This window comes from Heliconius melpomene, chromosome 20, assembly GCF_056956725.1.
Source record: "Heliconius melpomene rosina isolate 202511_hmr_F chromosome 20, ASM5695672v1, whole genome shotgun sequence".
NCBI classification, from domain to species: Eukaryota; Metazoa; Arthropoda; class Insecta; order Lepidoptera; family Nymphalidae; genus Heliconius; species Heliconius melpomene.
The window spans coordinates 10,529,763-10,555,422 of record NC_140408.1 but is presented as its reverse complement, the minus strand read 5'-3'; the positions used below and the strand labels follow the sequence as shown (position 1 = coordinate 10,555,422).

The following is a 25,660-nucleotide window of genomic DNA, read 5'->3' as shown; positions in this document are numbered from 1 at the left end:
ACTAGTGTATCTAGATATTTTCTGGGGGCTTTGCTCTTAATTTTTTAGTGTTAATTTTTTGCTTGCAAAAATTTTGGGGTTGGCAACAGACCATTTTTTGTTGGCACAGACAAATTGCATGTAGTAGTGTCCGCTTGTGTCATTAAATTTTGACTAAACAAACACTAAAATTCTGTTTATTTCTCTGTGTGATTTTTTATATTAAGTATATCTAACATTTATACTTAAATTTTTTTACGTCATTCATTTGTTAGGCCGACATGGCCAAGCAATATAACTCTTTAAGAAAAATATATATTGTAAAACAAAATTGTAAAATTTTCATTGAATTAAATGAAACCTACACCAAAACGTTAATACATATGTTATACACACAAAAATAATATACAAAATATATAAAAAAATAGAAAATAATAAAATTCGAACCTGCACCTCCTGTATACAGTACAAATTATGTAATTCCCGCATCATTATTATGAGGATGTAGCAATATTAGGCACTCTCCGCTCTTCCACTCTAATGAAGCGTGCATATATTGCGGAATAAGTACTTACTTAGCCGTACTCAGCGGAGTTCAGTATTATTTGCATGTTTATTTGGTAACCTTTGGAATAACAATATCTCGTTGTTGATATATTGGAGTGTATGGGATTTATTTTATAAAATATGGCTAGTATTACATTTATGAGTTTATATTTTTTGTAATAAAAGCTTTAGAGGCCATCGTGGCACTCCATAGACGCACGCTACGGTTATAGGTTCGACTCTTAGTCGGGGTAATTAAATATTTAATATTTTCATTCCCTCGCTCTGGTGAGACTTTAAGTTCTACCAAGTTCACCCAGGGTTTAATCAGTTAAGAAAAAATATGTAAAATAATAATTTTGGAGCATTCCTTACCTTATTTGGTCAAAGCTTACCTTATTTAAAAATATTTTAAAAGGAGGCCAGTCGTAGCGCAACGGCCAAAAATGTCACTGTAAACACGAATGGTCGTGGGTTCTATCCCCATTCGAGGAAATGAAATATTTATTTGAATTTCTATTTCCATTTCTTCGCTCTGGTGTCGAGGCAAAGCGCGGCGTTGAGTTCTGCCACTCAACACGCAATGCCTCCGGAATTCGGGAGAAACTGGGGAAGGGAGTATCTTAACACTAGGTTCTCTGCCTACCCTGCTGTGTGCGAGGTATAGCGTGAAGCTGACCTATGAGTTAAGGTTATCTTATTTTAAAATATTGTAACTAAATTACAGAAAACTCAAAATGATTACCAAAATTACGATCTTACTCTTGATTGTTAGAAACTACTGGGCGTGGCGTGTGACATGACGTCATTCTATTGAGTAACGATTCTAACGTTACATGATTAAACTCGTCCCGAATATCGCTTCCTGGGTGCTTTCAGCTCGCTCCAGTTATTATTTGTGCATGTACTATGAATATACGTATACATTAAGGCCATCGTGGCGTACGGGTACAGCGACTGTAATCAATAGGTTCCCAGGTTCCCTCGATCTACCCTGCTACCCGCAGCATGCAGTTTGAAGATAAGGAAAAAATATATACATGGACTAATGGGGGTTGTTCAAGGTCGTCGTAGCTAAGTGGGACGAAATCTGACTGTAGACACGATGTTTGTGGGTTTCTTCCTCTCCCTTTCGGGGGAATGTTTTTTTTATAAATTATCTTCATCTACCCACTCTGATACACGCCTTATTGGAAGATTTTCAAAATTATTGAATGTTTCATAAAATAATTACTTCTAAAAGTAGGAAAACATTAATTAAAAAAATGTAACAATAACCTATACAATTTTTTTCTTCGCTAAATCAGCGAAGATTTTTTTTTTCGTTAAATCAATTACTTCATTAAGAACACACCACGACAATAATTTACACGACTTACGTCAACATTTTGGTTACAATAAAGAACAATATATTTTTTTGTATAGCACGGAAATCGAATCCACGACTCACATTGTTCCGAAATACATAATTAAAAAACAAAAGAAGAAAAGAAAGAATGTAATCTCCTATTCAAGCTTACAAGCTTTTTGAATATTTAATTAATCTTAATAATGTTCATTAAGGATGAATAATAGACAAAAGATTGTATAATTACAAGTGATTGCGAAATTTTATATAAGAATATTCTTAGAATATTATTAGAAGTTATTTATTATTGTTGTTTTTCTTTGCTAATCTGTCGTTGTGGCAAAGGGAGATAAGCGACTGTTAACGCGACGGTTGTGGATTCGATTACTATTTCAGTGGGGCGTTACCATTCGAGGGAAAAGACATTTAAATCGTAGCCGTGGAAATCGTATTTTCGCTCGGGTAGTCAAAACGCGACAGTGACTTACGCCATTCAAAAATTGGGCAGAAACTCGGAAGGTTAGAAAAAGAGTGTAACTAGGTTCCCTCTGCCTACCCTGCTATGCGGTAAACAGCACGAAGATGCTTTATTTTTGTTAATTTTAAATTAATTTTAAGTTAATTTTCTGTAGTTTAATTTGTTTTGGTGAAAGTATTAATTTATATAAAAAAAATATGTTTCGTACAAAAAAGTACAAAAAATGTCATTTTTATATTATTTTATTACAATAGGCAATAAAACTTCAAAGATTCTTCTGATGGTCCGAAGTACATAACAGGACCTTCCGCCCGGCCGACCCTTACACTACTAGACACGTGCCATTTTCACACACCAAATTGTTCAAGCGTGAACTACTTGTAAGGACCGAGGGTTATTGGTGTGGAATCGAACCTGTTACGTTTCTAATCTTGGGCTAACTTTATTGATTAACTTTTGTTATTTTGTATAGGAAACACTTTAGTCCAATGTTAGATCAGGTTCCTCACCATAGGGTCGAGGACAATTTACTTTGACTGTTTGTTACAATATTTCTAAGAATAACAACCATTAAAAGAAAATACCGACTCTAAATATTCTTCCATTACCTGGGTGCCTATAGCATCCTCTCTAGGGGATACTAAAACTTAACTTGAACTATTCCTTGAAAATAGAAATAAACTATACTGAACCGTACAAGCAGCTCCCGTGAATACGAGTCGAACGCACATCGCCCAAATCAGCTTAGAACTGCGTGTTGAGTGGTAAAACTCAACACCGTTATGTTTTGTTACCAGCAGGAGGAAATGAAGATAATTCATTTCCTCGAGTGGAAATTGAACCCACAACCAACGAATTTACAGACTCTTGGCTGCTGCACCACTATGGCGCCTTCTTATAACTTATAATGTTAGATAAACAGTTAACAGTTAGTTTTATATCAGAAAGTCACTGACGCGTGTTTTTAAGACGGCGGAAAATTCTTTATTTTCTCTGCATCCGGTCATGTGGAAGGGTTAGAAAAATATTTGCTGAGTGTCTTCGTAGATCAGTGATTCGCTAGTCTATTTGAATTTCGTTGATTTTTCCCGTTCAGTTTGTTAGTTATTGTTTTTTTATTAAGTCATGTTGTTACTATTTTGTAACTACGTACATTAGGTGATATTAAATTAATATGGTATTATTAAGCTGGTCTGATGCTGGAGCCAGGATCTGAACAGCGGAACTCTTCAGATATACCATTAATCCACTCAAGTTTAGGCTCATATTATTATAATTTATAGGTTTGTAGAATTTGGTCAAATAAGATCCATTTTCAACTCTATAAAACAAATGTTTTAATTTTTTTTATTGTTGTCCGTCTGTCTCTCTATTAATGGCTGGCGGAACTCAACGCCACGTTTTCTTAACAGCGTGGTTAAGAAAAAAGTATTTAAATATATATTTTTCGAATTAATACATTTAATCCCAGCAACTAATCGCGGTGACTAGCAACTTCGAATTTACTTTCTAAAAGTGATCAAGACTAAAGAAAGCACTACTAAAGTTTTTATTATCAATTCGTCCAGCAGCATACAAACTTCGCTGGTACCACAAGTTTTTAAAGTTAGCTTTTTTTCAGCACAAACAACAAAATAGCTTGATTGGCTATTTCCAGATATCTTTTTTTTGTTGTAATCTAAAGTAATTTACTGAGTCCGTTGTAGTGCAGCTACTTACTGTTTGACTGTAAAAGGTATATGGGTTCGATTCTCACTCGGCGGAATTAATTTTTAAAACCTAACCTAGAACTTTGCAGTGCGTTGTGGACGGAGTGTCTAAACACTGTCTGCTACATAGGAGATAAACAAATTAAAGAAGCACGTCACCGAACCAAAGGATGTTACGTAATTAGTATTTAAGTCCCAAATGAAAGACGTCAAATCAACATACTCTTCGATCTATCAGAGATTACATCTAAACCTATTCAAAATATCCATAAAAGATTTTTTCTTTTCGTTATAAAGCCTCGAGATCCGTCGCTATAGCCTTAAGGATGGCTGTGAGCAGCACGAAATATGTAAGAAAAATATAAAATTTTAAGTTAGAAACGGTAGCGTGTTTACTGAAGATAAATTAAGTTTTGGGAAATGTATAATCTTTTTTTTTAATAGGAAAAATATTATCTGTTATTATTGTATACGTAATTTTGTTTGCATGGCAGACGTAAAATTGAACATCCCATTTCTTCACGTTCTCATATAGATTTCTAGAAATCCTCTTGGCAACCTTTGTATCTACAAGCCAAATTTTAACTTTCCAAGTTTTAATTGCAACAAGGTTAGTGGGGCATGAAAGTGTCTTATTTGGAACAGAGTGAATTAACACTAGGTTCCCGGGTTCCCATCTTTCTCCGGTTTTATTTTGTTAGATGTATTTGATTCACATATAAGCTTATATATGCATACTAGCGGACGCGCGCAGCTTCACTTGCGTATTTAGGGCTGAATTCTAATAACCCATGAAACATGTGTTCAATGAAATATTTTTAAGAGTCTAAATTTCAAATTTTATGAAAATCGGTTGCGATTTAAAGATTTTTCCATACAAACTTTCAACCCCTTATTTGCACCCTTAGGGGGTGAATTCTAGAAAACCATGAAACACATGTTCAATTAAATATTTTTAAGAGTCTAAATATCAAATTTTATAAAAATCTGTGGCGATTTAAGAATTTTCCCATACAAACTTTCAACCCCTCATTTGCACCCTTAGGGGAAGAATTCTAGAAAACGATGAAACACGTGTTCAATTAAATACTTTTAAAAATCTAAATTTCAAATTCATACAAACTTTGAACCCCTATTTCACCCCATTAGGGTTAAAATTTTTCAAAATCCCTTCTTAGTGGATGTCCAGAATATGAAAGTAAACATCTGTCCAAATTCCACGTTGCTACCATCAGCGGTTACGGCTGTGCGTGCGTCTTACCTCAGTCAGTGAGGACAAGTCCTTTTATATACAGGGTGTCCCAGGAGTGAAGGATAAAAGGAAACCAGGTGATAGACCAAGTCGTGACAGTTATGAGAAAAATATAAAAAAAAATCTTTGTCATGTATTTTTCATATTATATTGATTTTAAAAAATATCAGAAAAACCGACACCCTGTGATGGTTTTTCAAGTCCCAAGACTACAAATATTACTCTTTCTTCATTTTTTTTTCTGTAATGTAATCATGAGTAACCCTTCTGTGAATTACAGTTTAAGATTGAAACATACCTGCATCAGTTTTCAATAAAATGTGGTGTTTTTGCCAAACATTAAATTCAAAATATTTACTACACCCAACTTTAACCGACTGTACTGTAAAAAAATGTACTACACTGTTTTTGCAAGTAACGTTAAAAGTTGGCGCATTTAATCTGGATTCTGAAATGGTACGACACTTGCTGGATTACTTCTTTGTTGAAGAGAGAAAAATCGAAATACACAATAATCGGGATGACGTTCAGCGTTTTGGTATCTTTTCCTATACATTCTAGCTGCAGCATTTGCGTAACATAACCATTTTCCATGAATGAAATGCATATTCGCAATGTGTCAAAGACAAGTATATGGCCTGCGAGAGCTCGGACTAGAGCCTGCTGCCTGCTGCTCGGACTAGAGCTGGGACACCTGTATATAGATAATAACTAGCGATCCTCTTGCGGCTTCGCCCGCTTTTACTACTGGATTATTCATATAATGTATGTTTGCAAAGCACTTAAGATAATGTGAAAATTAATTAAACCCTAATGCAACCCGCATTTTCGTAGTTTCAATAAGGATTTTCCAATTGTTTTACACAGCAAGGATTTTTTAGTAGGTACCGTAATTATAAATCTGTGCTACTAATCTTTTCAAGTACTTATTAAAATATATTTAAATGAATATTTTTAGATAGTTAAATGACTATTTTTAAACGAAAGAAATTATAAACAAAAACCTACCTACTAATAACTACTACAAAAAATATGAAACCAAATATATTGCGCTGAAATAATACATTCAACTCCAATTATCCAATACGTGCAAACGCATCTAAATCTTCGTTGCTATAAAGGCAGGCGGGTTTTTTTTCGAGCTTGTGGTTAATGCTATTCTGTTCCTGATGAAAAGCAAGCACGACGTGGCTGCCTGTGAGGAAAATTAAATAGAATGCATCGGCCGGGAATCGAACCCGGGCCGCCCGCGTGGCATGCGAGCATTCTACCACTGAACCACCGATGCGGGCGCGGCGGACGCATGGCGAGTGGCGAGCCGTTTCGCAGCAAGGATTTTTTGATATTGTAACAACTTCTAAAGTACTTATTAAAATGAAAAACAGTAAAAGACAGTTTTGATCTACATTAAATGGCCAACGTAACTAATATACTTATTTATATGCTGAGAGTAAGGGATAAGTGAAACTTGACTCGATACAGTTGATCTGTGAACGGCGTGATGTTTCAATAATTAAATGCGTTTTTCTCTAAAACTACTCGCAATTTCGAAATAGTTTAAAAAGCAAATTTTATCTTCGTTTAACGTAGAAATTTAATAAAGTATTTTAAAGGATAAGGATTAATACCATTATGGAAAAATATCCCTCACAATAAAAAATATATTGAAATTACTATTTTTAGACAGAAATATGATCACTACACGTTATTCTTAAAAGATACGAATATGCCGTCGCGGACTTTTTTGTAGATCTTATTAAGAGGAACAATACTCCAGTGCATTTTTTCATGTAATACTTACCATTAAAGCAGCGCATGCGCGAAAGTGTCTCAACGGGTAGGACTTTATACACATTTATCGTATTTATGTTAATTTACATAAGAATGTACAAATAATAAACTATATATAAACATTCTACGAAAAACACTCGACTTAATGGTGAAGACCGCATCAAAATCCGTTGAGTAGTTAGGAAGAAGAAGAGTTAGAAACAACAGACAGACACGAAAAGCGACTTTGTTTTATAAGATATAGGATATTGCAGCGACTTACATTACACAGCGAATGGAACGCGATGATTGCTTGTTCGATTTCCATGAAGGATTTTACTGAAATTACTTTCATTTCCTTGACTTCGTAGACAAAACGAGGCGTTAACTTCCGCACATAATGTCTCGATAATTTGTTCTCTTATAAAATCTTAACAAAAGGTCTTAACCATCTGTCTGTGCAGCTGATTTTTTTTAAAGCATCACATTATTAACACTAATTATCAGCTTATACCTCGAAATGCTTAATCCAAATATTGCACGAAGAAAAAATATTTATTGGTGAAATTTGTTTACCGCAGAATTTCCGCTCCACGCGAGGGGATGATAACCGGGGTTCGTTATGATCTGCATTTTAATTCTCACCCCCTGTATTACTGGTACTCGTATACATTGCTTACCCCGCGCCTGAAACGCCCATCTAATTCCTCTTCCTTTTACCTTTTATTTAAATGCTATAGAAATGTATCACTGTAAGAGTACGGCTTGTACGGACAAATGGTTTCATTTTTTGAAAGTTTAAATTTCTTATCATGTAGCGTGAAAGCCATGCAGGTGAAGTAGTACAGCTACAGGTTGAAACATAATAGTTATGAGTTCATTCCTCAGTTGTTTCAGTTGAGTATTATAATTTGGATTTCAGTTGGAATGTGAAAAGCGTGAAAGGTTAGCAGGATGCTATGGATAAGGAATAAAATGATAGAGCTAGGAATAAAAACACTGAATTTAATTTACGGTAAATCGATAAAAACCGTTCTGTTAGCCGGGGGCCTTGGGACCGTTGTCATTGCGCAACGGCACGGTAACGCAACAGTTGCAGGTTCGATTCCTACTCGAAGGAATGAGTCAATTTTATATTATCGCTCTGATGAGATGACACCAAGCGGCTTTAAGTTCGGCCACTCAACACGCCATATTTTGGAGATTGGAAGGTACATGGGGAACGTAATCTCTTTAGACTAAGTTCCCCCCTACCCTACTATATACGAAATATCACAACGTGAATTTAAAAAAACATATTATTTTACATATACATATTTCTACAACTGAAGTTTAAAAATGTAATTTTGTTTTATTATACCTTAAAAGATTATTCTTTTATACATTATATTTGCTAGCAATTTTGAGTTGCCTTGGGAGTACAGTAAAGGAGCAGCTTGCATTCTTTCCTTCATTCCCTCCATTCACATTTTACTTGCAAAATTGCAGTGAAGCAAACATTTCATTTTCTACTAAACTAGATATACTTATATTTATTATTTAGTAACTGTCCCTGTGACCTCGTTTGCATGGGAAATTATTATCTTTTATATTTATGAACCAATTGAAATAAAACAAACACGGACTTTAAAGTTTAATTTGTCCAAATATTTTAAATTTTAAAAAATCATTATTTTAGATTCTATTACTTCCATAAAAGCCTCCGTAATTTTCTCACGTATCTTCGAGGCCTGTCTAGGTGCAGGGGCACAAGCGTGCGACTATAAACACGTTAGGTTGTTGGTTCAATTCCCTCTCGAGAAAATGAATTTTCATTGAAAGTTGAATTAACAGATTAGTGTTTGTGAAGGTTCTCTTCAGATCTGAAGCATTAAGTATAGTGAATATTCATAATTAACTATATATAAAATCGAAAGGTCACTCACTCACTCATCACGAAATCTCAGAAACTACAAGTGCTCGAAATCTCAAATTTTGCATAGGAGTTATTTATAGGACGGAGGTACTCGCTAAGACGGGAATTTGCAATATTCGACTTCTAAGGGGTTGTTTTTGGGGTCGAAAGTTTGTATGAAACTTCGTTACTACAAATGCTAGGAGTCTTAAATTTTGCATAGACGTCACTAGGACGTAGCCATGGAGACAAAAAATAATAATAACATAGTTCACGAGGGTGAAACCGCGAGCGGGCCGCTAGTATTAGTATAGATATAAACCAAATCCTTGTCACTATTCCATTACGGTATCACATCACATGTTAGACAACATAAACTTTACGTAATTTCCAATATAACTCTAAAGTCTAACCAAATGTTCTATTATTCAAAACACACGCGTATTTCACACTATTTTAGTCAACAATAAATCCGATGAACCTGTTTTGTATGAAATGTCGACTGATTTAACGCTTGTAATACATTCTATATAGTGAGTGAATGTACTCGCAATTTGTGTTTAGATTTCATTATTATAATTGTTTTGCTATTATTGTATGTTAATTTAGATGTTTTGCTTGCAACTGTGAACGTGACAAGTCGTGGGTTTGATTCCCATTCGAAGAACACTCATGCAAAGAGGCAAAGCGCGGCGTTAAGCTCCGCCTTTCCTTTAAAATTTCGGCCGAAAGTGGGGAGTGGAAGAGTCATAATGAGAACGGAGTGTCCGAACGCTAGGTTGACAGGTTCCCTCTACCTACCCTATTGTTTGTGTATATTCGCGATACAGCATGAAGCTAAGGAAAATAGATGATTGAGGGTATCGAGGCGCAGTAAAATATGTTTGGTTTTAAACGCGAGGATTGTGGCTTCGATTCTAATTCGGGGAAATGCGTATATTTAAAAACTCTTTTTTTATCCGCTTTGAAAGATAAAGACATCAGGTTCCCTTTTCCTATCCTGCCATGCGTGATAACGCGTGATACTATTTAATAAAAATAAAAACTAAGTTTTATTTTTGTTCCAGGCAACTACTAGCGCCGAATTTAAAACAAACGCAATACTTAGCGAATGGAGCTGAGAGCGAAGTGAGAACGGTAAGTTATTATTATAATTTAAAAGTTAATAACAAAAATAGATATGCGAATGGTATAGACGTACAAATATCCTACTATTATTATAAATGTTAATATTTGTGAGGATAGAAAATAAAAACATATAAATGTAAATATTTCACTTTCACACTTTCGTTTCCTCTTTCTGATAAAAAGACAAAGCACATAATATCTCTAAAGAAGGCAGTACCTGTGGAACTGACTTGAGTAGAGTATCTTAACACTAAGTTCCCTCTCTCTAGCCTGCTATATGCGGGAAACACTGAAAGTTAACTTTGACAGACACTGTATAAATGTTGAATCCGCAAGTTCCGTAAATACCTTGTAATTACACCTTTTCATCACACATAAAACGGGAAGATGACGCAATTTTATTTAAATTATTCCGCTTTGAGAATAGAGATTCATTCAAAAACTTTTAATCTCTGGCAGAGAGATTAAGTATGAATGAGACGGAGGACTCGAATGACGATTCGTGCTGCGTTTGCGTATGGATAGTGACTTGATTAAGATCTGGCAATATTTTTTTTTTTGCTTACATATGTATAGCAAATCTCGAGATATTGCGTGTAGAACGGTGAAACTCAACGCTGCTAGGCTTGTCACCAGACAATGCAATATTTAAATGTGTAAATAATGAAAAGAAATGTGTTACCTAATAAAAGGTAAGCTCCAAGAGTCTGAAGTGTAATAATAAAATAGATTTCTGTAAAAGATATTTTAAATTTACATATTTTTAGTAAATTTCTCAACAAATAAACCTATATAATATTTTATGTACTTCTATACTAACACTATTATGCTGCCGAGATTGTTTGATTAAACGCATTAATCTCCGAAAATACTGGTTCGAAGTGACTTGATAGGCCATTTTACATGACACTTATTGTTTCGTAATAACTCACTTCAGAACTGCCTCGGGCATTAAGAATGCGATATGTATCATACACAACTCTTAGTTATTTAGTAAAACCTAGTGTATATAAAATAAACACGTACACATACAATTTGTACAAAGAAACAACTCGCCAAGTTGACTTTAGAACGTTCCAGCGGTCCCATAAAAGTAAACATGGCATTAGTTTGTTTTGCTTTGCACCAACTTCGGTTTTAGATAAATTGAGTTCCAATTTACTAAAGTGTTCTCCGCAATATTTTATTGTTTACATTCGTTTTAGTCTATTTAAATTTTCATGCAGATATTTTCGCTTTTCGACTTTTGCAAGTTAGAATTTACTTTAAAATATTAGAAAAGTTATCCCCCCCCTTCTGTTTTACTTATCTCTGATAGTTCCAACACTGATGCCGGATGCTGCAAGTTTCTGATAACTAATATTAGCTTAATCGATAGTCTCATATAAAATTATATATAGTTTGTTATTATATTTTCTTTAAAATATTCAGTACCTCTAGGTTTATGAAATTAGACAAATTATTCTTTTTTTGATTTACGCTGTAAGCCACATGCAGCGTTAAGATACTCCGTTCACCAATTTCCGCTACACCGCGTGTTGAGTGGCGGTACCCATCGCCGCGCTTCATCTTCTTACCAAAGCGAAGAAATGAAAAAAATAGCTCCCACGAGTGAGAATCAAAGCCACAACCATCTGCACCAAGACGGTCTCTAATCACCTTTTGTTCTTAAAATTCCAATAAAGAAACAACATATACCAAGACTAACTTCAACAATAGCATAAAAAGCAAACAACTCAAGCCGAGCCGTTATAAGTATAAAAGTCTCCACCGTTTACGCCTCAAGCTCTCCGCATTAGGACGATCTGCCATCGAGACGGCTACATTTGACAAATCCCCAATATCGGAGCTATCCGAACACCAGTTATTTTATTTACAAACGTATGACGTTTTATTGGAAAAGATTCTAAGGGTACTTCTAAAGAAGATTTATGATACATACAATAATAATTCACAGTTTAGGATATGATATGAGGATATCGTATTACTGATGACTTAGGCTTTGGTTGGACGTGATAATTGTGGGTTCAAATCCCAGTACCAAATACATTTTTTAATACTATAGTCATCCTATCCCAACGTAGAGGCCTAGGCCTAGGCAGAGGCCTATACTCAAACTGTGGGAGAAGATGCGAGTACACACTAAAAAAATACAAACAAAATCTATAAGCTCTTATTTAAATTACGTAAATGACCCACAAATTCTGCTAAAAAAAGTTTAATTTAAAAAGAGGCAACACATAAATGGTTAAAAAATGGCCCCAATTTATTGCCGAGTGACTTAATTTTAATTATTTTGTTACTCGTCGACGAAAAAGTATTTTTTAAGTTAAGAGCTTTTATGACGGACGGACAGTTTTATCATTAGAATTTTTTTCATTTTCAATGACTTTTGGGGTTGCAATGTTTAAAAATTAAATAATTTCTGTGGAGTGTCTTGTTTTCGTTGACGGTTTTAGTTTAGCACTTTTTTAACTGGGTATAATGAATTGGGCTTTTTAACATTTGCTTAATAAGCCTCAATGCTAAAAATAATAATATCGTGATGCAGTGGCGCATCGTGTCTAAAAGCAGCGAATGTGAGTTTGATTTCAACTCGGAGAAATAATTTTATTATATCATTTTCATTTTCTCGCTCTGGTAACGTAGCGTGACAAAGAGTTCCAACACTCAACACTAAATGTCTAGAAAGACAGTCGAGAATACTAGGTTTCCTCTCCAATATCTTGTTACTCAACACTATTTGTGTATTTGTTGATATAATGGCAACAGAAATACTTCATTTGGGTCAACTGTCTAAATATCACAGATACAGCCTGGTGATAGGCGGACAGACAGACAGCGGAGTCTTTATTATAGGGTCCCGTTTTACCCTTTGGGTACGGAACCTTAATAGAAAGTGCTGCAATAGACGAAGCTAGGTCAATCTGCTAGTATGTTGACATAACTCCCAAACGAAATTCCATATAAGGGTTACTGAAAACACAATCAAACTTTATAATTCGTGATAAATAACTTAAATCGCTCCAATACTTTTCATTAATTTATTCGACGGTGAAATTTACAAGTTTGGATTTTGGGGAGCAATTTAATCCAAGAGTCAATGGCATAAATCAATTAAAAAGTTTGTTTATTTGTTTTCGGCTCGCTTTTCGCAGATGGTAGACAGAGAATTTAGTGATAAGTCACTACGTTATTTCATTTTCAAACACGGCTTGTTTTCTTTATATTAGTTTCTGAGTTGATTTTTCTATTTATACGAGGTTCCGAAACTGAACTATGTACATTTAAATGAAACCTGAAACTATATTAATGTTTTTTTTAGAATACGTCCTTAGATATAAAGGAAACTTGCCACATGACAGTTCCTTTATTCGATATCAATTTGTCGATTTACTCAACGCAGTGCCTAGGTCTTGGGATACAAGTGCAAGCTTCAATATATTCGGTTCGGTTCGGTTCTTTATTTATATATTAACAAACTTCTTCATTGCTTGACATCTAACCTCCTTTAATTGAACTCAGTTGACTGTCTTGGGCTCCTCCACCATGCTGACCTTAAATATAAACATGATATTATTATTATTTTAAGACGTCTTGGGGCAGCGGCACAGTGTCTGACTGTTAACACAACAGTTGTGGATTCGATTTTCAGTCGAGGAAATCACTTTTGATTCTCAAAAAGTGTGCGAAAAGTGTGTGGGAATCAATTTTATAACACTGGGTTCCCTCTACTTACTTTGTCACATGCGGGATACTGCGTGAAGCTATTATATTGTAAAAATAATTTGTCAAAATATAAAATATGCTCCGATTGGGTTTCCATAACGAAGAAATCCTTCGCCAAATCACGATCTAAATCCGATTGTTTTTCAATAACTCGAGTATTTCACAATTCACGGTCCCGAGTTTAATTTAGTAAGTAAATTTGTAAGCGAAACGAAATTTGAACTTATTCTGCTTTTATTAGAAATTTCTTAAATATTGTGTTAGTGAAGTTGATTGCTTTTGCGTTTATATTAAAATTTTAATTCATTTTAGTTGGCTGTCGTAGTAGAGTTGGCTGGAAATAGCTTATGGATGTGAACTCTGTTGGTTGTGGTTTCGATTTCAGTTCGAGGAAATGTTAATATTAATTTTAAATTAAATTATTTTTATTTGTAGAGTTGTGTCGCCTCTCTACACACAATGTTTCGAATTGGAAAGAAGAACAGACTGTCTTGACACTAGATTCTACTTCCTTTAATATAGCGGGAAAAAGCGTGAAGCTGAAAAAATGTTAACCCCTTAAAATCTCATACTTTTGGCTTAATAGAATCCATCTCGTATATACATTGTCTATTTTTTTAGCTAAGCCACAAATATAATAACATTATATTTATTATGAAACATTTATATGAAAGCTATAGCAAATCGATACAGCTCTCCAGGGGAAAGTTTAATTCAAAGTGGCAAAGTTGCCCAGTGATTACGTACTATGTATACCTACTTCACTTACCCAGATCCTGTGATGGACTGGTACTGGTCCATCACGGATCGCCTGTCAGATATAAAAATGTTTTGATACAAGGTATTTGATATGTAAAAGATGAACAAAACAAAACAGCTTCTCGCTTTTTCCAATTCACACTTTCTCCACTTTCCACTGTATTCTTAAGGCATAGCCTGCTGAGTGTTGAAAGTCAACGCCACGATTTTCCTTAGTATCAGAGTGAAATGAAAATATTTAATATATCACTCCCTCGAGTGGGATTCGAACACATAGCAGTTGCGATTACAATCAGTGACTGTGTAATAATTAATAGAAAATTGTGTGATGTAGAACACTATTTTTTTTATAGAAAAAATAGAACACATCACATAGTAATGGATTCTCCCAATTCGATGCAAAAATCCCTTACGCCAGCAGAAAAATAAGTAGTAGACGTAAACTAGGGTCAACTTATTCCATATAAGGAAAAATATGCATAACTCTTTTATTACAATTTATTCCAATTTTATATATTCGTATATACGGTAGGTACAGGGAGGGAGCCTAATGTTACAATTCCGTTCCACACTATCCACCAAATTTTCTAAACGTTTCGTGTTGAGTGCGGGAACTCAACACCGCATCAAAGCCAATTATTGAAAATAATCCAACGAATGAAATTCATTTATTTCAATTTAAAAAGTATTTAAAATGTTCATTTTGTCAATTATTTTCTCAATAGTAAACTATATCGCCATTAGGGGAAATATTTATGTTGAAAGCGGAGAACGGAGTGTTCTAACACTAGGTCATTTTAACTACACTGCTACAATAAAGATGCAAAGCTGAAAAATAAAATTGAACCCACAATCATCACGTGTCCAATTGTGCCTGCCCTAGTATTTACATATACTTCCTTCCTTAGTAATAGTTTCGTCCAAATCGCTGTACCAAAATCCCTTACGCCAGCGGAAAAAACTTGTGCCAGACGTGCGCTAAACTACGGTCAATTTCCGTTCGAATTTCCCGGACAAGGGATTAACTAGGAATGCTATGCAAACATTGATAAGTTGCGGACCTCGCGAAGATATGGTCGGTTAGATTGAGATTTATGGTTATTTGCATAAATATTTATAATATACTCTATGTTAGACATATTTTTAATTATCACGTTTTTGTCATTACCTGGGTAGGGGAGGAAAAGGGGAGGGAACACTCCAATCCTTGATAATCTCCTTTTCTTACAGAAGTCGGTTAAAAAATAAAATAAGCTTTTCCTCATTTAAGCTAATTTTGCTATATTTCTTAGTAAAATTAGTAAATAATTACTAAATTTCAACACTAAAGCTGGTACACCACAGGAGACAGCAATTTATCATACAATTATTACGTCATATTTCGTAACACACATTCCCTACATATGTTCAGTGAATATGGGAACTAAATGTATGCAAAATAAGGGGAAAGTCGTAAAACAAAATGTTTAGGAAACTCGTAATTTCACTGGTTATACTGTTTTTGATATGCTGGTACTATGAATTGAAGTTCTTGATCTAGTGTAATAAATTAATAATTATTAATTTTTACAATATGTAGACAAAGAGGCCGTCGTAGCGCAGGGGTGCGGAAGTGCGACTGTAACTACGTCAGTTGTGGGTTTGATTTCCACTCGGAGGAATTAAATATTTAATATCTTGATTTCCTTGCTCTGTAACGAGCTAAAACCGCTGTCTTCAGTGGGCCAGAAAGCCGAGAACAGAAAATTCTGACACTAGGTTTTCTTTGCCTAAGCTTCTATTCGCGATAGAGCGTATAAATGAAAAAAAAATACTTATGTAATATTTATGTAATTTACGAAAAATATCAATATAAAAGAGTGTAGTCCATCGTGGTGCAGCTGACAACATCTGTTTACAATCGTTATAGTTGTAGGTTCAATTATCATTCGGAATCATCAAAATTTTATTGAAGTAAACATTAAAAAAAAACTATTTCTCTTTAGATATTTATTTTTTTATAAATCTGCATTATTTCTATATAAGTACTTTCAAAATATCTTTATTAACAACATACACGATCATATAAGCCAGTGTAGAACTTCATTTCCTTTAAGAAACTAAAATGCAGAGCCACTCAGAAATAGATCGAAATTGTATACATTTAGATGAATCCTTTGGCAAAGTTACATGCAGCGATGAATGCTCGAAGTCGTACACAACTTACCATCTAGTATCTAGACTTTCCAAAGTACTTGTAGAAAGCACTAACTTCTAATACAGCTGGAGTAATTACTAAGGATATTTTACTTTCTTGTTTAAGTATCCCGGATATAGCAGAGAAGGCAGAGGAAACCTAAAGTTAAGACACTCTTAACAATTAGTATTTAGTGGCGGAGCTCATCGCCAACATATGTCCGGTTCCTTGAGCAAGGAAATGAAAATATTAAGCAATTCATACCTCCAAGTGGGAATTGAACTCACAGCCGCCACGTTGACAATCACCAGCTATGCTAGTAGATCACAACGGCTTCAAGAAGGATCTTTTCAATGACGTATAGGAGACAAGATCAAAATAAATTGCTCTGATGCTCGTCGGTATAACGGGGCGTATTCAAATTAGATGAAGGAAGTTTAGATTAGATTGAATTTTCTTGCCACCTTGTTTAATTTAAGGGTGGTACTGACTATGGGTGAAAAATTCAACGTATAGCAGCACCCTGTTAAATAATATTTGTAGTTTCATTTTTTTTGGTATTACTGATTTAAATTTATGAAAAGGTGACAGATTTTGGTGATTTTTTTCAGTTTAATTGATTAGAGCATTCTGTCGTTGCTGCGGCACCGCACCGGTCTGACTGTAATTGCTGGTTGTGGTTTCGATTCTTACTCGCGACAATGAATTCTTCTCATTTCCTTGACCTGATAATAAGGCAAAGTGCGGCGTTGAGCTCCGCCACTCACTAATAATATACTATCTTATAGTCTTCCTCTATGTTACTCATCAAGTTAATAAGCCAACACAAAAATAATTATTCAATTCGATCCTGTTCTTCCTTCCGCATTATAATACCTATTAGTATAGATTTGGTTGTTTAGTAATAAGCATTCAATATGCTAGTTCATGTTTTACCGGACATGCAAAATGTGAAACCATCTACCACCAGACGTGTTCCCACATAATTACAAACCTGGTCTTTTCAAGGGTTGCACCAACAAATTGGTTAAAAGTCGGTGTAACTATCAATGGTTTCCCTGACGCCGTAAATAATTATAGAAGGCGGTAATTACTGAACATAAGGTGACCCTGCTTGGTATTCATAAATGAACAATTTAAAAATTGAAAATATAATGACCTATCTTTAACAATTACCTTTCTTCATAAGGGAAGCATTTAATTTAAATTACTCACCAAAATTAAGGCCATCCAGACTTACTCGTTACAAAAGGTACGAACAAACACACAGTATTTATTAAATCATAATATTTTGTACCATTTTTCTATTTTGCAATTACACTGGCCGCTGTCAGCTGGAAGATGAATCAGACGGGTCGCATCTCATTTTTCATGGCCGGGATGCTGTGAACTGGGGAAATTGTTGAAAACAGTGAAAAATGATCTTTGATTGTACTTTTCATCTTAAAACACAACGAGACGTTGTTTATATTATATTATGTTTTTGATATGAATGTGAAAATGTATTAAATAAAAAAGTAAGCGATATTAACTGAAGATTTTTTTTTTAAATGTTAGAAATTGGCGGTGACTTTGTTAAAGAAGAACACCAGATTTCCAAGACACTATATTATCCATGTTCTCCATTTCAAGATAATTTTTGTTCTTTTTAAAGTTTTTTTTCGTCTGAGCCCATTTTGGTCGTTTTGTAATTTATTTCTTACTTTTAATTCTCTTACACTTGATCGCATTTACATACTAAGACAGATTTTACGTCCCGATCTTTGGACGTAAAATCTATGTTGGAATAGAACCCGTCACGCTTAGTTATATAAAATTTGAATTTGAATTTGTATGGACGTCCGTCCCCTTACGGAAATGCTCATATCTAAATATATTGAATTAAATTGCCTAAATTTTCCTTAACAATTGGGCAAAATCTCATAATGAGGATTTATTAATTAAGTTTATCTAAAAGAGGAAAAAAATGTTCTTCACTTAGGTGAAATTGTGAAAACGGTTTTAAATGTACAAACGGTATTCGCTGATTTTGTAAAACGTATTTTAATATAGTTACGTAGCTTTACGTATTCTGTATATAATACACTAGCGGCCCGCTCGCGGTTTCACCCGCGTGAACTATGTTATTATTAATTTCTGTCTCCATGACTACGTCCTAGTGACGTCTATGCAAAATTTGAGACTCCTAGCATTTGTAGTAACGAAGTTTCATACAAACTTTCGACCCCAAAAACAACCCCTTAGAAGTCGAATATTGAAAATTCCCGTCTTAGCGAGCACCTACGTCCTATAAGTAACTCCTATGCAAAATTTGAGATTCCTAGCACTTGTAGTTTCTGAGATTTCGTGATGAGTGAGTGACCTTTCGATTTTATATATATAGATTAGGCAGAGATAAACTAGTGTTAAAATATTCCACTCCCTAAATTCCGCCGATTTTCGGGACACTTGTTAAGTGGCGGAAGTTAACGTCGCGTTTTGTCGAAGAGGTTTGGCCTTGGTTGGGGTTTAAGGTTTGTACGTTATTGTAACTGGTTTCTTCGTTTATTTGATTAAGACTTTCACTCTCACCTACATCCATTTCCTCCTGGATGGAAGGTCCATCTAGGCTAGGATGATTGGTTCCTCCATTTTCTCCATTATTGATTTTATGTCCCTAGTGACTATTTCTAGTGTGCCTGCTATTAGGAGAAAACTATCAACTGTCTCAGAGCACCGAGGTTACAGTGAAAGTTTTTTCTGAATTATCTTTAACATATTTTTGATTTCGACGAGTTCTTTTGAGATCAGACCGAGAAAAAGAAAATATTAGTATAACAGTTCCTCAAGTGGGAATCGAACTCACAACCTGCCACCATGTCTGATCTCGACATTACAACGTTTAACAAATAATAAATTAGTCCGCTTTATCCTCATCAAGAGCGAATAATCACATAATTCTTTTTGCATAAAAACTTAACTTAACCTAATTCCATCCAATCTCATATTTATGGTAAGTCTGGCCTAATATAAATATCCCTAAGACAAAAACAGCGGGTAAACGATCTGAAAAACATTGGGCCGTGAAAGCCTCTAAAGCCACTTTGTTCTTTTTTTATAGTAATATGAAAAATACGATTTTTTGTTGTTTAATTTTCTTACTGCTTGCTTTTAATTAAAATTGAATACTTAAATATTTTGTTGAGGCCGTCGTCGCTGTGACAGCGTCTGGCAGTAGACTAAATGATTATACGACTATGTAACCACGTGAGATGAAATGCGGTGTTCAGTTCTGCCATTCGATACGTTTTACATCGAATTCAGGCAAAAAGCGCGGAACGTAGTGATTTAACACTGGGGTACAGTGTGAAACTAAAGAGCGAAAGTGAAAAAATAAATAAAAAAACAGCGACTTAACTTAAGTTACCTTCCAACATGTTCATTCTTCACTCTTATATTAAAAATGATTGTAACAATGAGGCAAACCAGGGGTAAATCGCTAGTAATTAATAATTATCTCATCGAATTAATTGACCGGATACAACATCGACTCTAGAGATGTCTGGTCACGTTTTTCATTAAAACCTATTTACATCCAATCAATCGGCTCAAATTAAGTTGCCGTTAGGTAAGATTGTGTGCCTTAGAATAACCGATTCTTTTTCAACTAGGTAATGGATCTTGAGAAGAATCTTGAGATGCCATTTTAATAATCAGTTTAGTTCTTAATTTATGGCGCTTCAAGCGTGCCAGTTGAGCACAATCACTTCGCCAATATCACGTTGTATGGAGAAAACACTATTTTAATAATCTATGGCCCATACTAATAAGTCACTCTGAAGTCTGAGATGTCGTTTTCATTTTCATTTATAATGATAGTTTATAGCTTTTTTCGATAAATGAACTAAAATAAATATGATGAAAAAATAATAACATATAATTTAAAATGAAAAAAATAAAACAACGCACAGTACAATAGAATCATTAACACAAAATAATTGTTGGTTCGATCCCCACACTAAATTTTTTCTAGAAGATTTTATTAAATATAAATACAGTCTAACTAAAAATATAAATATTTTTTAGCTACACATTTTTAAAGCGAATTTACAAATTACATGTAAAAAAAAAATTATTTTCATAGCTTGAAATTTTTAAAGAGTACTTTCATTTCTCAATTTGTTGTTAATCACATATTCAGGACGCTTATAAATACTTTTGATGAAAAATTATGAACAAAATTACATTTTCTACATTAATTACTTAAGCTTTTATAGAAAATATTTTCATATTAAAATTATGTTTGTTAAATTTTTTCTGTTGAATATTCAAATAATTAAAAATGAACATTTTAATATCGACTTTATTTGTGTAGCGCTCACGTTTTATGTATCGAAATGAGTTTCACAGAAAATGCAAATCTGTAGTTAGCGGGTTTTTATTATTTTAAATATTCGGCATTTGGTATTGGAACTATTACTAATATAATATAAAATATATAAGGGGATCTAGTGTTAAGACACTACGTTCCCCACTTTCCGCCGAATTCTGGAGGCATTGCGTGTTGAGTCGCGGAACTCAACACCGCTCTTTGACCTTGACACCAAAGTGGAGAAATGAAAACATAAATATAAATAAATATTTAATTTCCTCGAGTGGAGCACCCTTGTGAACATCAAAAAACAACAAAAAAATAAATATTCTAAATACTGTTTTTCTTTGTCCAGGAAATCGAACACTGCTACTACCACGGCACTGTCAAGGACTATCCAGGAGCAACCGCTGCCTTCCACACGTGCAATGGGGTGTCTGGCGTCATTCACATTGGCAACGAGACCTTCGTCATACATCCCTTCTACGGCGGCGATCTATCGGTCAGTGCATTTATCCTAATGTTTTAATATATTATAACGATTTTTTTAATTTAAACTTTTCTTATATTATTAATAATATTGGAAAGAGGTATATAAATTTTTAGTACAGACTGCGAGGTCTGGACTGAGCTCTGCATTAGTGTGAGTGTTCACATATTGTGTAAGTGTGACGTTGGCCGTTGTCCGAAACTGACTACTTTTTTGACAATCGGCCTACACCTCTTTCACTAATAGCAAGATCTCTTATGTAATTCTTAATATTTTATTTTTATATTCGCTTTATTAAAAGTGAAAGATAAAGTTCCAGCTAGGCCAGTTCTAATTAGCCAGGTCTGGCCTATCGTGACACAGGGGCACAAGCGACTGTAAACGCGACAGGTTATGGAAATGAAATATTTAATATTCTCTCGCTCGTTAACGTAACGCGGCAAAAAGCGGCGTTGAGTTGCGCCAGAATTCAGTAATTGAGAAACTGGTCTTAATGGGAACGGATTGTCTGAACAGTAGGTCCCTCTGCTTAAATCCGTAGTTTCTTTAATTAGTGCATATAACTAAACAATCCTTCAATTTTATAAACTTAATATCGATATATATCGTACTTTGTAATTCAAAATCAAATATTTCATAATACAATGAAATCAATAGCTCTTAATATACAACAAGTCACTAATAATACGTAATCTAAATTAATACATCTAATTTAATTAGCTCGTGCCAACGAAATGTGGTTTTCCTCTAATTTAACTATCACCCATTAATTACTATTCTGTATATTTCAAACCAATAATAAATCAAATAACAGTGTTTGCTAATATAATAAATATTTTCTGTTAATTTATAAAATGAATTAATATTATTGAGGCCAGTCGTGGTGTAGGGGACCAAGCGTGGCGAGCAACTGTTATCGCGACAGGTTGTGGGTTTGTGTCGAGGCAAGGCAAGGCCTCCAGAACTGGGCGGAAAGTGGAAAGTGGAGTGTTTTAATACTAGACTCGCTCTGCCTAGCCTATTATATGCGGGGTAGAGCGTGAAGCTGAAAAAACATATAATTAACACCAGTTTCATACATACTTTTATTAAATCTAAGAAACTAATTTCGACCTACTTTTAATAATTGCATCTTATATGTGGCTGTTATACGTAGCTTACATATTATACAATTTCTTATTCGCTTTCTAAATTAAAGGATAAAAAAGTCGATTTTGTACATAAAAGATCTAAAAAAAATTAGATCGATTAACATAGCAATTGCAGAAGCTGAAATACCATGATAAAGCCTCTTGGCTACTTTTTTTACTAAATAGTAGAACTCTTCGGAGATTTTGACGGACAGTTGAGTCTTACTAACAGGGTTTTCCCGTTGGGTACGGAACCCTAAAAACGAGATTTTCTCTTTAGATCGTAAGACCACGTAAGCAAAGCTGTGAGCTACTACTAGTATAATATATGTATAGAATTATACCATTGAAATAACGGATATCGTATACAATATAAAAGATTTATAACTATGTTCATATATATATATGGAGCTTTCAATAAATTCACAATGAAAATTGAATTTACGTCACCGAAGGTATAATAATTTAAAAACTCTTTTGTTTCCTTCGAAATATATAGTAGAATTATTTTGTTATTCATACATAAATGTGATATGCATTTATTTAAATACTTTATTGCTTACCTGTGGCACTAAATAACTTGTTTAACGACGTACATATATAAAGCTTCATATAATATTTTTCTTAGTTTTCGTTGTATCCCATATAACCGGATAGGGAGAGAAGAAGAAGAAGTGTAATGACACTGCTGCCCCATTTTCTGCCAAATTTTCGAGTTATCAGTAGGTAGCGGAACGCCAATTTGCTCGTCTATGTGTCAGGGAGAGGGTAAATGAAAATAATTCCAAGTGGGAATCGAACTCACAACCATCGCATTTTCGTGTCATGTATTGCTTTGCTATTTTGATATTAAAGACAACGTGGCGCAGCGGGGAAGCATCTGACCGTAAGCGTGATAGTTGTATGTTCGTTTCTCACTTGGGGGAATGGTTACTTCTAAATTATTGCATTTCCTCGCTCGAAAAGTGGACAACGAAATGTCTTAATTACACAGACATTAGACATTACATTACAGTGACATGACATTACTCTTTTATATACGCGAAAGATGCAAAAAAAATATTTCATTTAAAAAGCAAATTATAAGCACCAAGCAAAAGAGCTTACTTAATTGTTCATTACTTAGCGTGTACACTATTTCCTCTCGTTGGCCCTTAATAGGATTTTGGGGTTTTGCTCCAATTTGTAGCAGCAATTTTTTTACTGAAAAGCTTCGACTTTTTTCTCGTTGTTAATTTTAAGCTTTTTCAAATTTATATTTGTGAAACCTTCGTGTCGCAATAGCTCAGCGTCTAAATGTAAAGGTGACTAGTGAGGGTTCAATTCAAACTCGAAGAAATAAATAAAAATACTTGGTATATGCTAACGAAACAAGAAAAAACATGACAAGTTTTATGTTTTCCTAATAAAAAAAATAAAATGAATAAAAAAATCATTTAAATTTATCTGTGGTCTACAACCCATTACTACCTAGCTAGCCTGCATCACTATACCAGGAAGTATAAATTACCTAATCAACACCCTTCAAATTATATATATATATATTATTGTATTAAAATATACCATCAAATTTATAGGATAAATTTGCAGAACGTGTTTTAGTAGAATATTAAATATTCGGCATAAAGGACCAACGGGTGCACACAATGGCGGTGCCTCGAGATTATTCGATTCTATTTCTATTGTTTAATTTTTATATACGACTGAAATGGTTCCTTTGATACAGATAATAAATGTGAATACAGTTTTTATGTAAATAATAATTATCTAAAAGTAAATTTTCCTTTGATATTATCATTTTGATTATGTTTTTTGTTATTTTTCTATAATCATTATAATATTTATTTAAGTTGGAGCTGTAATGGATCAGGGGCACAAACATGCGACTGTAAACGTAACGGCTCTGGGTTTGATTCCCACTAGGAGTTGGAGGCAATGCCTCCAGAATTCGACAGGAAATGGGAAACGGCACGTCTTTATGGGAAAGGAGCATCTATGTCTGCGGAACACTAGGTTCGCAGGTTCCCTCTACCTACTCTGAAACGTGCAGGATTCTGCGTATAGCTAAAAAAATAGCATGCCCTATATAAAACACATAAATATAAACCCTATCACCCTATCAATAGACCATCCACTATACAAATTAATTTAAAATTAATTTACCAGCAAATTATCAACTTCATTCATATAATAATGAACATGATTAAACAACTTGATATAAATTGTAGGAAATTATTAAGCCATTAGGTTCAGTTATTACAATTTATTTTTAGTTATTATTAAAATATTGTCTTAATTTTTAAAGAAATATCGTGTATTTTTCATATTTTATTATTGTAATTCAAAAATGAAGTTAATTTCAACAGAGTACTTATAACAACACTATGTTCTTACATAAATGTAAGAAAAAGGGTAATTAATAAATATTCACAAATTTTACAAAGGCACTCTATAAACCAAGTAAGTAAAAAACAATTTTTTTAGCTTTACCCTCTATCCTGCATCTAGTATGATAGGCAGAGGGAACCTCGAAACCAAGTATTACCCTAATTCCTGTCTAATTCTGGAGGCATTGCCTATTGAATAGCGGAACCAGATTAAGGCAATGAAAATATGAAATATTTAATTTCCTCGAGTGGGAATCAAACCCACAATCTGCTCCTGCGTCACGACTGATCTCAACCACCATTTATAACAAATTAATATTCCAACAAAAAAGCTTGCGTGGGTAGATAGATATATATTAGCAAAAAATATTTTCGGGGTCAAACGCCGGGGGTAGTCTATTCGAAAATAATTACGCTCGGTCTGTTGTCGTTTCATTTTCCCGTCGCCAGAGACCGCTGCCTACTATCATTGTGTTGGCGCTCGTAAATCGTTTTTTTGCTGTCGACCTCTTAAATTTTGTTTACGCGGATGAC

General features: G+C 34.2%; 1 protein-coding gene across 14 annotated transcripts in view; it reads left to right on the top strand.

Annotated features, from left to right (window-relative positions):
- Positions 1 to 25,660, top strand: part of mmd (disintegrin and metalloproteinase domain-containing protein mind-meld) — a 370,022-nt gene that overhangs the window by 274,946 nt on the left and 69,416 nt on the right. For all 14 annotated transcript variants that reach the window (XM_085204490.1, XM_085204489.1, XM_085204483.1 and 11 more), the window contains 2 exons: positions 10,044 to 10,113; positions 21,475 to 21,621. In XM_085204490.1, the coding sequence (XP_085060616.1) occupies positions 10,044 to 10,113; positions 21,475 to 21,621 (217 nt within the window). The remainder of the gene's footprint in view (positions 1 to 10,043; positions 10,114 to 21,474; positions 21,622 to 25,660) is intronic.